We start from the raw sequence: 16074 nt of genomic DNA, 5'->3' as shown, positions 1-16074 counted from the left end.
GTACTTGACGGTGGTGACGAAGTGAACTTGTCTCGCGACACGGAAGCAATGAAATTTGCAAGGATAGCAGCGATGAACTACTACAGGTCCGTGACGGTTCGTCGGCAGTGGAGTCACCGGCGACCGCTTGAATCAGAAACAAGGTAGGGTCACGTAGAGAGAGAGAGGCCAGTGGTGGTGGTTTAAAACAGTTGCGGCGGCGGTGGTTTTCAAGTAACGGCAGAACCGAATATGATGGCGGTAGGGTTTTGTGAGATTGATGTTGGAGTCTTATCGCGTTTGTGTATATATATATTAAACGAGTTATAAGCGTGATCAAATTCCTAAATAAGTTGATTGTTTGTTGCTCACGTTTGAATTTGAAACAAGTTGATCTAGATGATGATTGGAATATAAAATAATAAACATATGCTCAGTCATGAGTTTGAAATCATCTAGGTTTCAATTTTAAATTATTATTATTATTATTATTATTATTATTATTATTTTTATTCCCATTATTATTATTATTATTATTATTATTATTATTATTATATCATATTTTGTAAAACTAAAATTTACGGGTATTACATTTAGTATCGTAACGAAAATGAAAATGGTGAAAATTGACCGGAAGTCAATTTTTTCATGATTTTAGTGCCGTATCCAGTGTGATTGAAACTAAACGAATTATTGCAAAGGCACCCCCTTAACACCCGGAACGATAAAGCTCGGGTTTGACCAACACCCCGGTTTTACTGGCATACGCCACCCCATTGGTCGTTTTTCGCTACCATAAAGAACGTGACGGAAACCAAGCGACTTTGCGTAGAGTCACCGCCACAATGCCCGAAACTGACAACACTCGGAGTTTATCGACCAACGCCACCCCCTTGTTCCACATTAAATTTTATATATTTTTAGTTCCGTTATTGTAACGAACGTAACCAGATGATTTTTTTTCTTAGTGTCTATATGGTAACGAACATGGCAGGGTTTGACCAACGCTCAAGATTTATCGACCGATGCAAACCCATTTGTCCACCTCAATTTTTATATATTTTTTTTGTTTTAGTTCTGATACCGTAACAAACGTAACCGAAATCGAACGAATTCGCATCGAGTCACCGCCTCAATGTCCAAGAACAACAACGCTTAGGTTTTACCATCGTATTGTTTCCGACTAATATATGTTGTTTTAAATGTTTTATTTTTGTATATGTTAATCTTTTTATACGTTAAATTGACAAAATTAATTGTTAGGTATTAACGCTCGGGTTTTAACAACGTTGTTGATGTTGTCATGAACGTAACTGATATTGACCGAATTTACGTCGACTCACTGTTGTAACGCTCAGCTTTTACTAACTCCCAAGTTTTAGTAACCAAATAAATATGTTAATTTTGTTTATACGCTATACGAGCGTTGTGACTTTTTTTTTGTTTTTCTTTATTTTAAATATGTAAATTTGATTTGGTTTTTTAGGTTTAGTTTCAGTACCGTAATGGATATAGCTAATACCAGCCGAATTCATGTTCGCTCTCTACTGCCACGCCCGAGTTTTAATAACTGATTTTGCCACGCAACGGTAAATGACTAGTTTAATCTATAGTTATAATAATTTTGTTACTATAGAGTTTGAAAACTTAGGGAGATAGACGGATAGACGCCTATAATAAAGTTAAGAGGTGCATGAAAGGCATGACAATAAAATTGGACGTATATTTACATGAGTGCCACGTGCACTAAATACATATAGATTCGCACATGTCTCACTGTATCATGGCCTTAATTGTCGGTGAGATATCAAGATTCAAGACCATGACATGTGTCTTGAATAGTTTTCAGTAACATGTACAATTGTACATTATAATGGACGTAAAAGCATACAAATGTCACTTCTTTTGTTTTATTTATTTCGTCTTATATATGCATCATTATTGAAGCCAGAGGGGCACAGACTGTGTTTCAAAATTTAGTAAATGTTATAATTAAAAAGAAAACGTAACAAACTTTCATTTACAACACTAACAGTAAAAGTTTCCTAGTTCATATTAAATTCGTCAAACACTACAAATTACTTACGAATGTAGTGACCCACATCTAAAATCCGAGTTTTTAATAGATCCCGAGTACTTAATAAATAAATAAATAGAATTTATTTATTTGTTTTATGTTTGACATTTTGGACAATTGAAAAGACCAAAGTGCAATTTGCCAATTGTGAGACAAGAAACCCTGAAAGAACAAACTGTAGAAGTATGAAATTAATTATCATTATTATGTTTTTAAAAGTCAAGTGAATAGTCTAATCTCCTGTCATCATCACCCCTCTTGCGGGGTGTGAGAGTATGTTTAACTTCGGCTTAAAGTTGGCAATGCCATTGTGGTTTGACCACAATTGTACAGTTGTGTGAAGTGAAGTGAAGTGAAGTGAATTCGGCGGTTATTCTGAAGTAAGGTGTGCTTAGAATGAATTAAGAGCAGATTTAGACATATGAAAAAAACCTAACGTACAATTATTTGTGCCTTTTGAGTTCTGCCCTTCGGCTTTCACCCCTTCCATGACTGTATGTATTGATTCCAACACCATCAAGCCAGGTGATCAGGTAGCCCTCGACGATAACGATGACCTTCCAAGGTTCCAGTCTTTTCGAGTTTAATATTTTAGCTCTCACGACAACCCTCGCAAATCCTAAATAATCAATATTAATCATACATCTTTGATTTCGAATTTTCAAATCCATATGAGTCTAAAAAAATCAATTTTAGTTTTTATTTGATTTGTTTATTTCTATTATTTATGATTTATGTTTGATTAGAATTATTAGGTTGTTTTGCTATGTAGAAATGATAAGAGAATGAAATAAATCATTATATGAAAATAAAAAAATGGTGTTGGTTGATCAATGGAATGAAATCAACAATTACATAAGAAATCTTATTTCATCAAAATTGTTTATTTGCGCACCCACTGTTTTTCATTTAATTTCTTTTTCACCATACTCAATTGACAAAATCACCTGACCACCAGCGCTGCCACCACATCTTAACCATCGCCACCAAACTCGCCACACGTGACCACCGCTACAGCCGCCGCCACCACCACCTGACCTCCACCTCCAACAATGCTTGACCACCGCAACTGCCACCACTTGATCACCGACTCCACTATCGTCGCTGCCACTACCACCAACTAAACACTGTCATCGCCACCACCACGACCACCATTGTTGCCACCAACACCGCTTGACCATCACCAGCAACATCGACACCGTCACCACCATCGCCTTCGTCGCCACCACCACCACCACTAGGGCTGTAAACGAGCCGAACGAACATGAACAAAACCTAATTCATGTTCGTTTGTTAAGAAAATGATGTGTTCACGAATAGTTCACAATCACTTATCGAAGAGATTTTATGTTCGTGTTCGTTCATAAAGGAAATTAATGTGTTCACGAACGATTCACGAACACAATAAAATCGACAGAGCCTAGATATTGAAACCAATGTATTCATCAATGTGAATAATGAAATCCTGTAAACAAATCGAATGAACACGAACAATGGCATTTTCGTGTTCGTTCATTTGAATTTAAAAGAACACGAACACTTATCCAACAAATATTTATGTTGATGTTCGTTTATTTAAAAAGAGACATTTGTGTTCGTTTGTTTAAAATCTAAACGAGCATGACTGAACAAAGATAAACGAACATACATGAACAAATGTAAATGAACACAAACGAACTTAAATGAAAACAATTAAATGAACACAAATTACCAAATATAAAACCTTTAATCATATGACCTATATGGATAATATTTTATTATTTTCTATTAATACATAAACGAACATAAATAAACAGACATAAACGAACGAACGGAACATGTGTTTCTGTTCGTTCGTTTAATTAAACGAACACAATTTTTTTGTTCAAGATCGTTCGTTTATTAAATAAATGAACTTTCTGCCGAACGGTTCACGAATAGTTCACGGAATGTTCGGTTTGTTTACAAGCCTAACCACCACCATCGTCGCCATTGCCGTCTTTTATATTGGTAAAATTTTATTATTTTGAGGAAGGGTGTTTCTGGCATTTGTATTTTATTCCTATAGTTTTTGGTGGTTGCCAAACAATATAAAGTAATCAATCGTCTCGTTCTTATAGGTTATCCAAACATAATAATGATCCATTTAACTCAGTTGTGTGTTTCATTCTTCCTTTATTTCATTAGTTGATTCCAAATAAACCCTATATGACTATATGCTTATGTTTAATATTATGTTAATTGTATTGAATTTATGCCTTTAGTGGTTATTTGCAATTTTTACAAAGAAATCCAGTTGGACCAGAAAACTTTGACACTGTATAGAAGTAAACCATCGAAAAATACCAAATTTATAAACAAAGATTTGTGACACCGCTTTACACCATGAATGGGTATCAGAACGAGACACCATAATAAATTAATTAACGAGTATCGATGAACTAAAATATTATGAATACTAAAAATAAACAAAATCACCATACTTAAATAAACAACAAAAAAGGTTTAAATCCAAACAAAAGTAGAGGTCCACGTAAACATGAAAAATTGAACACTTGTGAACTCCTAGTCTTCTACAATTTAATGACTTTGTTTCTACCTCAACTTCTAATCTTTTATTTTCATTATTTATATAATATATATATTATAATTACTAATACTATTAATATTATTGTTGTTATTAAAGGATGTTTGATAATCTTATGGATCATGGTCTTATAAATATGCTATTTTAATGGTTCATATTATTTTATTTATACGTAACTTTTATCACTACTCGCATATTTTAAAGACGAGTTTCTAGTATATTTATGGATTATGAACCGAAGATGGTCGGTGTGACTATAGTCTAATGATATGTGTAATTGATTTCTTGTATTTTCTTTTCATACAAAAAATCCATTCTCGGTTATTCTAATTCTGATCGGTAACATTCACTATGTCTAAGTATTTCATTGCATGTGGTTAAGTGAAGGTTTGAATTGAATGTGACCAACACGCTATAGACGAGAATAATGGTTGATGTTCACACTCTAGAAAGATACATGGTGTTTTAGTTTAGATAATATATAGACATGATATTTAGTTTTTATACGAGTCGATCTTAAATAGCTCGTGAGCGATTTGGTTCGTGTGCACCCATTTCACGTTCCCCCCAAAAAATGTGGTGCTTGCTTTTATAATATATTTAAATATATTAATAATTAATTAATATATATGATCCTATGTAAAAATAACTAAATAATACATATTATGTCATATATTAAATTATTATTGATCAAAAATATATAAAATTAGTTATAAACATATAAAAATTAATATTTAGTAAACGAGTTGAGCCCGAGCCTAGCTTGAGTTTGAATAACTATTTATGAGTCGAGCTCGAGTTTTATCTATAGAGATCGTAAATAGCCGTTTTCAAGCTCGAGCACTGTATGAGTTATACGAGCCGTGCTCGAGCCTAATCAAACTCGGGTTCGGTTTTCGTTTACACCGCTAGTTACGTGATTTATAGAAATATTTAGGAGTAACTTTAACTTTGAAAAAGGTATTTGATAATGAAAAACATAATAATGAAAATAATAACACAAAGTTTATTTATAAATTAAAATTGCGAATGTATTTAATATAAAAATAACAAAATAATGAGCTAAATGTATCTCATCGTTTCACGTTTCTTTAGCAGGTTATTTGGACCCGTCCGGTAACCCGTGATGCTACAATATTAACCGGATACTTCTGAATTCGATAATCAACATCAGGTAAGTTTATTTGTATTTATCGTTTTGGGTCGGAATACATTTCGAGTTATAATAAAGTATGGTTTTTATATGCAAAATTGATTTAAAATGTACTTGTAAAGTGTTACACACTAAATAAAATAATCTACTACACGTTCAAATATATTTTTAATGTGGTAACATAGTCAAGATTTGTTGTGTTATAATTCAGTTAAAAAAGAATACTAATAATACATTTTATATAAGCTCATTTTATATCACTATATATTGTTACATGAAAACATTAAACGTGCAATATATATTATTGAACAGATGACTTATTGCAAGTTAACTAACACTATATGTTACGGTTCACTTTCATCATTTGGGATCACTCAATGACCCGCGTGACTATCCTTACTTCAGCCCCGTCACGCGTGACCATTAGCATGCCGGTGCGGTGTTTCAATAAGCTCAAACAGGCCACATAGGCAGGCTTCGTGTACCATATTGTGCGGCCTAAGGGAGAAAGGGTGCTTCTCTCATGTATCATAAGTTTTACCAATCTTGCACTATCAAATCATATACATTCTTAATTATCCAAAAACATATTAATCACATGTAAAACTTCACTTAACCACAGTGAAATCATTTTTTTAAAAATAATTACAAAAATGATGAATGATTGGTTGAGTATCCACTTAAAAAGTCAAACACTTACTACCCCAATTGTTACCGATTAACACTACCTCATATCACTATCCCAATAGATAGAAGTGCTCCTCTCATTGACTAACAAGTACCCCATATGGGTATCGAAATGGTGCCCCTTCCCTTTAAAACATGGTAAGGATCCATTACAAAGCTCAATATTATGCAAAGTGTATTTTGAAACTTTAATTAAAAAATTATTGGAAATGATAAAGGGTGGGTTTCACATTACCATTTTTCAAGCGTGAAAAAGCTTTAGAGGTGTTAAACTTGATATAGCTATCATTGCTGACTCTTGTAAAGTTTTCCTATTTTTAAGATTAATCATATATTTATATATGATATTTTTTTAAACGAAAAAAATACACCATAAATTGTGCATGTTATTCTTTTTAAGCTGAGAATTGCTACACTTTTAAAAGAATGACCTTTTTTTTCCTAAAAACTCAGATGTGTTGAGTGTATAACGTACGTAATTATTATGTACATACGTAATAAAACTAATAAAAAAAAATAAAAGTGAAGTTACATTTCTCTCTAATGAAAAATATGTTTAAAAGTTAAAAACAAATTGTAATAAATATGAAACAAGTTTTTTTTTTTTTAATTTTTTGATGTTTTGTATTAAATGTAACATATATCACATATGTAAAAAAAATTAAAAAAAAACTGATTTTACATAGGGTGTTTATTTTCTCAACTCAAATGAGTTTTTATTTTATAAATGCCCTGTATAATATATATATATATATATATATATATAATATAGATATATATTAGTATATTAATTCATTAATTTGTGCAATATATATATATATATATTCAATATATAGATATATATTAATATATTAATTCATTAATTTGTGCAATATATATATATATATATATTCTATATATATATATTAATATATTTATATATATATATTCAATATTAATTTCTTGTACTTAGAGCCGAGGGTATTTTTGGAAGCCACCTCTCTATTTCTTTGGATAGAGGTATGGTGTGCCTACATCCCACCCTCCCCAGACCCTACTTATAGCTTTGCTGTCGGTGAGATTTTACTGGGCATGATTGATTGATTGAATTTGTGCATAAATTTCATAAGACATAAATATATGTTGTATAAAATAATATAAACCCACCTTCCAATTAAATTACTGTAAAGTCTTTATTTCTATCACATGGAGGACACAGGTGATAGGACCTACACCCATAAATTGACAAAAAAAATTACAGTGGACCTACCAGCCATGAGTTGACAAAAACTCAAATAAGATAAGGATGAGTTTTTTGTTTGGCTCACCTTAAATTTTCATTTCATATACATATATTTTAAGTAAAGATGCTTTTCACTAGCTTTTGACCCTGCCTTATTTGTTTCTGACGATTTTTTGAAGGTCTTCTAATCGAATCGTAGAGTTAATTTGGCACAAGTTTTATAAAAAAGAAAAAAATCTACTTTATAACCCTAATGGGAAGAATCTTTCAACCGTGGTTTCGGGTTTTTCGGTCAAGTTCAGGATTGATTATTATTCATAGATTTCGAACATAAGAGAATACCTTAAGACCTCTAAGCCTTATTCATCACCCTCGGCCTCAGGTCATTCTACCATAAGGTCAATAGCGCATTAAACAAATTAGTAAACACAAATTAAGGAGGTCATTCTACCATAAGGTCAATAGCGCATTAAACAAATTAGTAAACACAAATTAAGGTTATGTTTGTTCGATTTCATTTACTAATGTTTGATAATTTGTTTGTTAAGGTTTACTAGTTTTTGATCAATGATGTTAAAATACTATATTATGAAAACTTTGTACTTATATTATCAAATAATCACTTTAAAAGATATTTCAAGATTTTTTTATAGTGATTTTCATATTGTAGGTAAAAGTTTTCAGCTTAATGATTACGTTTGTGTTTTGGTTTACTTCTTCGGTTTGATTTGGACTGGTCATCAAACCCGACAAATAACACCTCCGTTTGTCAGACCTTTATCTGACATCATAAATAACGTAAATTTAAAAATAATATATTTAAATTTTAACTTAAAAGTAAATACGGAAATGCATTTTTTAATGGATTCTCAGAAAAACAAAGGGTCCCATAAACAAGTAACATGTACTGGCAGTAAATATTAGGTTTTGAACCAAGTAAATCACTCTCTTTGAGTAACTACATTGAGAGTAAATCGAACAAACCAAACCGAGTAACTAAATTGGTTTTTGATTCGTTTAATCTTAAACCCAAATGGGACACACACTTTAGTTTTATGATTAATCTCAATCACTCTTTTTAGTTTTTAATCTAAGCCAAAGAATTTTGACAACCAACAAAGAACCCAAAAAAAATAGTTTTAATCAGTTTTAAAAAAACCAATACTTTTATTTGGTTAACGACCGTGGTTAACCGAACCGAATTCTTATTCGCCTTTTGGTTTGGTTTTAACATTACTAAATTTAGCTGTCGTTGGTTCCTCCCAAATAGATTTCCAACCTGAAACGATGGACACCCCTAACCGGTAACCATGACAACCATATAAAATTTTAGAGCAATTTTTAAAAGAATCTCGTCTAACAACCAATCTAGTTCGCAATTTAGTTCGATAGTGTGACAGTCCAAACCCGATGGCCAGAAGTTGTGTATCCGGTTCTACGTCCAACAGATGAGTATTATTGCATTTTCTTTTTCAAAACAAAGGAAAAAAGCTAAGTAATTTAAAACATATAACATCCATTTAATTTAATAACAACAAACTATTCGTGCAACATAGCGGTTTTTGTTCCAACGTCAACTCAAGTCAAAACACAAAAGGGGTCGGGTCGGGTCACCTCTACAAACTACATTACAGAGTGACGTACGTAATCAACGTTTCTTCTTGCTTCCCTTAGCGGCACCGGACTTGGATGGTGTTGCCACGAGGTACACAAACAAAACAACGATGGAGATCACCGACACCAAGGACCCATAACTAGCCAACAGTCTCTGCACGTTCAGACAAAACAAAAACATACATGTTACCATTTTTCTGAACAACCAACACGTTTATAGAGACGCATTAATGAGTAGTGACAAGTGTATCTCCTCTTACCTTTGCCTGAAACGGTTTCAATTTGGAATCCACCCACCACAGATTCATGCACACAAATTCAATACGTAAGAAACTTTCAAATATAATAATAATAATACTACTACTACTACACTTGTCGCCGTTCATTAAAAATAGCAATACACTTGTACCAATTTTAAACTATTTTTTACCCGATAAAAATTGTCTAATGTAATAACGAAACATACCACACCAGTAATACCCATTCAAAAAAATTTACAATTTTATGTGATTAGACACAATTTATAATATGAACAATTATACCCACTTCTTTTAATATGTATATTTAATATTACCATTTTTGTGGTAAAACTATTATCACATGGCATTATAAAAAATACACTCATTCAAAAATCTTTATTTCATATTTGCCAATTCATTAGATAAAATTCATAATATCCCCATTATACCCTTCATGTTTAATTATTTTTTTTAAGTGGTAAAAGATGATTATTTATGATGATGACCGACTTTGTTTGTGTAGGGTGGGTTATCTGGTTCGGCTTAATAAACATAAGGATATGTTTATGTAAATTTAATTGTGTAGGTTATAAGGTGATTTTAAAATAATCCGATGCAGATAAAATAATACACCGAATATGGATAACTATTTATTTAGTTTATTATTCTTATATAAACTAAATATGGGTTGGTCATATAAATGTTTATTTATTTAAACATTAAAGTGATATTTACATAATTTGGAGTTTGAAATTATATAAACGAGACAGGTTATATTTAATGCTTTAACAGAATTTAAATTCATCGATAATATTATCGAGTTTACTAGATGGGTCGGGTTTCATCTATTGGGCCGCTTATAATTAACCGAAAGGAGTAAAAAATATACTGGACCTAGTATTAGATAAACTAAGTTATATTATTGGGCCTAACTAGATTGGGCCGATTCCTTTTCATCAGGCCTAATTGATATTAGGTCAGTCAGTATATCAAGGCCGGCTCACATGTATGGGCCAGTTTTTTCATCATATGGGCTTCGGGGTGTTGGGCATGAACCCACCTATGGTGTCTAAGTGCTATTGGGCATATTCAAAGTCTAATTGGGCTCTAAAATTTGGGTTAGTCTACCGGGCCTCGTGGTAATTCAATTTGGGTTGGTAGCCAATGCTATCTCTTAATGACTCATAGCCTCTTAATGGTTAAGAGGTAACCTTAAGTCTGAATGGTTAAGAGGCTACCTCTTAATCATTCAGACGGACTAGCTTTATTCACAACCCAACCCAACTTTTTAATAAAAAACTAATTTCTCTCTTCCATCTACACAACACGACCTAACCCAACTTTTTAATAAAAAACTAATTTCTCTCTTCCATCTACACAACACGACCTAACCCAACTTTTCACTTTTAGTAACAACCCAACCCAAACCAATTATTTTAATACATATATCTTATTAGGTTTCTATAAAAGTTATTAAAACTAATAAAATGTTTTTTTATTTAAAGAATATTATTTTAAGTATAAAAAATTATTAAAAAAGATAATATTATAATTCTATAAAAAAAATCTTGAATTTTTACAGGTATTAACAAAACAAAATTTTTACATATAACAATATTAAAAAATACATATTTTTAAAGTGCTCCGTTTTTTATAAAATTTATATTGAAATGTTCATAAAAATAAACTAAATAAGACTGTGTTCTTGGATTTTTAAAATAAGTTAATAATATAAATTATTAAATAAAAATCAAGTAATATAAAAAACAAATTGTTTGAAAGAAAAGAAAAAAAAAGAATATTTAATTAAAAAGTGGGTTGTGACCTAGGTTGGATTTGTGAACCGGGTTGTGAGATAAAAAGAATTTAATCTTTTTCTTTATTACTTGAACAGTGCCATGACCCACTATGAGGTGCTACCTCTTAGCCATTAAGAGGCTTTGAGCCATTAAACACTACTACACTAATAATAATACGACTGTTAAGACGCTACCAAACAGCCGTTTAGTCTACATGGGTAACTGGTTTAAACCCACTACTAGACTAATAATAATACAGGTGAACTCTTATTAATCGTTCAGTGAGTGTAGTTGGTTACCCTAACATCTCTGGGTTGATAAATAAAAATATTATATTTCCAACAACTACCTACCACCCATCCGTCGGTTTAAACCCGTTTTAAATGTTCAGTTAAATGTTTTTAAAAATATATTTTATATTTAAACGGGCATATTTGATATTATTATCAATTTGTGGTAAATTAAGATATACCAAATTTTTAGAGAATATACATACAGCTTTTAATATAGCAACCACTATACCCCTCTCTCTTTTTCTCATACTCTAAAAGTCTTATCCTGATGCAAGTTTTAAGAAAGGATCACAAATTTAAATATTTTTTTTATATCATATCTTTGTGAAAAATTATGATATTATACCTATATTAAACTGTTTTAACAATAAAAAACAACTTACAAGATTAAGAACACTCTCCTTAGGCTTGTCTGATAAGATTTCGAGGGGCAAAATTGAAGTCGAATAAGCCTCCTGCAGAAACCAAAATACTGTGAGATTAAGCAAATACAATCAAAAGTGTTCTCATCTTTCACCCTAACAAAAAACCCAACCGAATCAACCGATTTATTTGGTTTGGCTATCTGATTAAACCAGTTAGCATTCGGTTTATCTGGTTTGATACCGAGAGAACCGAAAACCACATTTACAACTCGAAAACGGTTAAAAACTGAGCCAAAAACGACAATACAGGGAGTCTAAGCACATACATCTTGGCAGGCCCGACCCGCCAATTTAACCTAAACCCGATTAACCAAACCAAAATCGGGTTCACCCGTACCCCAATAGCTCTTACCGGTACACACTCAAAAAACGATGATTCTTAGAGTCGGGTTACAGTTAGACTTTCAAACATAAAAAAACTAAATAACCCAAACTTGAAATCCAAATTCCAAGCCCGATTAACATACCTACACTGTAGCTTATCCTTTTTGTTTGGGCAATTTAATTATACAAATACAAAAATGACAATATTATAGAAAACATCCTTTATGTTTGCCTCTACTTTCAGGTTACATCGTTAATGTTTAAAAATCACATCAGCCATACTTGATGTTTCCTTTCTATTTCACTTTTCATCCTTTATGAACAACTCTTAGATTTTTTGGTTTAATCAAAACATGTGCAAAATATGTGAGGCTAATCTAGTCTTTTACTCATCCTTTACATGCCTTTTTATTTCACATTATACTTTATAAGAGAGATTGGTTTTGTCACATATAAATGTTATTAGATATTGATTTGCAAAACTGTTTTCATGTTAAATATACGTGTAAATACAATATAAATTTGGTTTTAAATTGCATGATGCAATCATGCATTTGGTCTAAAAATCCGATGCACAAGCGTATCACGTATGCGATGCGATCTTAAGAAAATACTAAAATTCCAACACATGCGTGAATATTCTGCACCTTTTGTTGTAAATTCACACTTTTCCTCCGGTACATCATGCGCGCATCATAACGCACTGAGTGCATTATGCAAAGCGCATTTAGCACCATATGAGGGCATGATGTGCAACAATGCCATCTTTAGATTGCATCAGGCGCAGCACGCATCGCATCATATAAAAATGGTTGAAAATGAAATAAAGCATAGAAATATGATGCACGCGAGACGGGTTGAAGGTGTTGTGCTTTTCTGCATCACAAAAGTAACTAGGCAACTAAGTAACAAGAATCAAAATTTTCCCGATTAGCCTATCCTTCAATTATTAGACACAGGCTTGACTTTCTTTAGTTTATCTTTTTACCTTCACTAAAAGTTCTCAAATTAACATGTATTGGTGCAAACAAGTGCCGAGCCCGACCTCAGCTTGTGACTAGATTTCAAGCTCGGGCTTGTCGCGCTCTATTTCTAAAGCTCGGGCTCGACTCATGAATAGCTTTTCAAGCTCGAGCTTGGCACAGCCTCGACTAGTTCATTATTCATCACCTATTTTACTTAAATTTATATTTATTTTTCATATATTTTAGATATAATTTTTATACATAACATAATATAAATTATTTACTTATTTTTACCATATACTTTTTCTATATTAACAGTTATTATAATGAATAAAAATTATATAAATAATAGTCTGAATTAAGCATGCAAGTCGACTCAAGCTCGACAAGTGTAGCTCGGGCTTGTTTATTAAGCAACCTTATTGTAGGCTCAAACTCAGGCTGGAACTCGTTTAAGCTCAGCTTGATTTGAGCTTTTAGCGAGCCGAACTCGAGTAGCTCACGAGCGCCTTGGCTCACTTGTACCCCTAAATAATATTTACCACGCTGAACAGACTCATCTTTATAAAATAAGGACAGCTTTATCACTATTTTGTAGCTCTGGGCAAAGTTCTAAATTGACTTGCAGTTAACATGTAATGTTTCACAAAAAAATTAAAATGACACAAGGCCATTTACTTTTACTGAAATGTAGGCATATTTTTATTATTATTGTTGTTATTATTATAATTTTTTTAAAAAGAGACATTATATTATCGCACAATAGTTCTAGGGTTATAAAGATTTATAATAGAGGTCGGTAAAAGACTAGATTATCCTAGCATGCTTTGCACATATCATGGCTTAACCTAAAATTCTAACAAAGCCATAAAGGATGAAAGTGAAACATAAAGGAAACGTAAAGAATGGCTAGGGTGATTTTAAACATAAAAGACGTAACCTGAAGATAGAGACGAACATAAACAATGCTTTATGTAATTATGTCTAAAAATAGTGCATTGGTTAATTCGGTTCTGAATATATTTGGCCCTATCCAAAAACCAAATTGATCAGGATTAGAATGTGTCTATCCAAACCAAATTCAACAGATTAAACCAATTTATTCAATTCAGTTATCCGATCAAAGCGGTTATTATTCGATTTATTGGCTTGAATAGACTTAGAATTTGTAGAACCAATAACCGAATTCACGATTCGAGTTTTCTTTCTCCTTTTTTTTGCACACATAAAATGCCTGAAAAAGAAAAGATAACTTAGTTTCTTTGTAAACAAACCTGTAATGCCGCCTTAGTAGGGACACGGAACGTGACAACAGCCGGGGTGCTATAAAAGACGGTTTTCACATTCGATTCCAACTCAAATGAGTGAGATAAAACCACGCCGCTGATGGTATAAACAACAAACTATTGTGAGAATCATTAATAATATATAAATATTGCTTTTACTGAAAAGCATTCTGCATAATGTTAGATTACGATACATACACGTCAAGTTTTTCCCAAGAGATTGAAGTGTTTCCTGAAATGACTTTGAAAATTTCAGAAGACCAGCTGTCATCAGTGAGGCTGACATCATATGCGGTCCTGTATACAAAAGTTGGCAAATATTGTGAGTTTATATATGACAGTTTTATACAATTAAGTTGTTTACAACAATTAGTTTGAGATAAATGGCTCCTTGATAATGCACAGTGCTGATTCTGATTACAAAGCAAACATAAACACTGATATACAAAAGTAGACTAAATGATATAGAAAAAAAATACATTTAGATACTGATTGTAAGCATTGATTTCTTGTCTAGAAGCTATAAATGCACCATATAATCTGTTAAAAGAGTTGAAGAAAAAACCAATTTATTTCTTGAAATGCACATCTATTCAGGTACTAAATCTCAAGTTCATATTTTTAAACGGAAAACATCACACAGTAGCAAGTAGTACCAAGTATATAATAAATAACAGTAAACAGATGTCAAACCAAAGGTCCTTTGAAAAAAAAAACAAACTTTTTGTAGCCCTAAAAGGTAACAACATCATATTTAAATCAATCAACGAACACCTGTAAAAAATCAGGCCCAAAGAACACGAACACGGAAATTAATCTGAACCAAGATTGAGTCTTTCTATTTATTAAACATCTCGGCACACTTACAAAATGACCCCTAACCCATCTACTTAAACTAAACATACTCAAACTCATACTACTAACTTCCAGACATTCAAACAAACCAAAGAGAAAAATCTAAACTTTCAATTGCAGATATGAGTGTTGGATCAATCAATCAACACAGATGAAAAGTATGCAGAATACGACTTACGCGGATCCCTCGTTGTATATGTCGATGGAAACGGAGACTTTTTCAGAGCCGGATTTGAGTCTGTTGAGAGTGGCTTTCTTGTGGGCTACGATGAACGGAGAATCGAATGCCGAGGATGAGACCACGAAGAAGACGACAGAAAGAATAAGAAGAAGAGAGTTGTTCATCGTGAGCTTCGCCATTCAGATGCAGATTCAGATTTGAGATTTTGTCAACGTCTTTTTCAATGTTATTATTATGTTGTTTCTGGTTTGAGCTGAGGAGTTAGGGTTTTGAGTTACAAGCCCATCAACTACAACCCAAACTGGCCCATCATACATACATTACTCGTTGCATTCATTTTGTTTCGATTGTGTTGCTATTTTATGATGCACGTGGGCGAAACACCCTCAAACTCAGGTCCGTTTCCGAG

At 32.3% G+C, this 16074-nt stretch overlaps 1 protein-coding gene across 1 annotated transcript; it reads right to left on the bottom strand.

Annotated features, from left to right (window-relative positions):
* Nucleotides 1–9300: 9300 nt before the first annotated feature.
* Nucleotides 9301–15844, bottom strand: LOC143548406 (uncharacterized). The gene is made up of 6 exons (XM_077039589.1): nt 15663–15844; nt 14828–14926; nt 14618–14726; nt 12013–12084; nt 9559–9564; nt 9301–9452 (listed from the first exon to the last, which is right to left on the bottom strand). The coding sequence occupies exons 1-6, from the start codon at nt 15842–15844 to the stop codon at nt 9333–9335; spliced, it is 588 nt and encodes a 195-aa protein (XP_076895704.1). The 3' UTR covers nt 9301–9332.
* Nucleotides 15845–16074: the final 230 nt, after the last annotated feature.

The sequence above is a fragment of the Bidens hawaiensis genome, unplaced genomic scaffold (assembly GCF_021521415.1).
Source record: "Bidens hawaiensis isolate Kalapana, Puna unplaced genomic scaffold, B.hawaiensis_p1.1 tig00000935_1, whole genome shotgun sequence".
Classification (NCBI taxonomy): domain Eukaryota; kingdom Viridiplantae; phylum Streptophyta; class Magnoliopsida; order Asterales; family Asteraceae; genus Bidens; species Bidens hawaiensis.
Note: the sequence above shows the minus strand (reverse complement) of the source record. Positions and strands in the feature narration are given on the sequence as shown.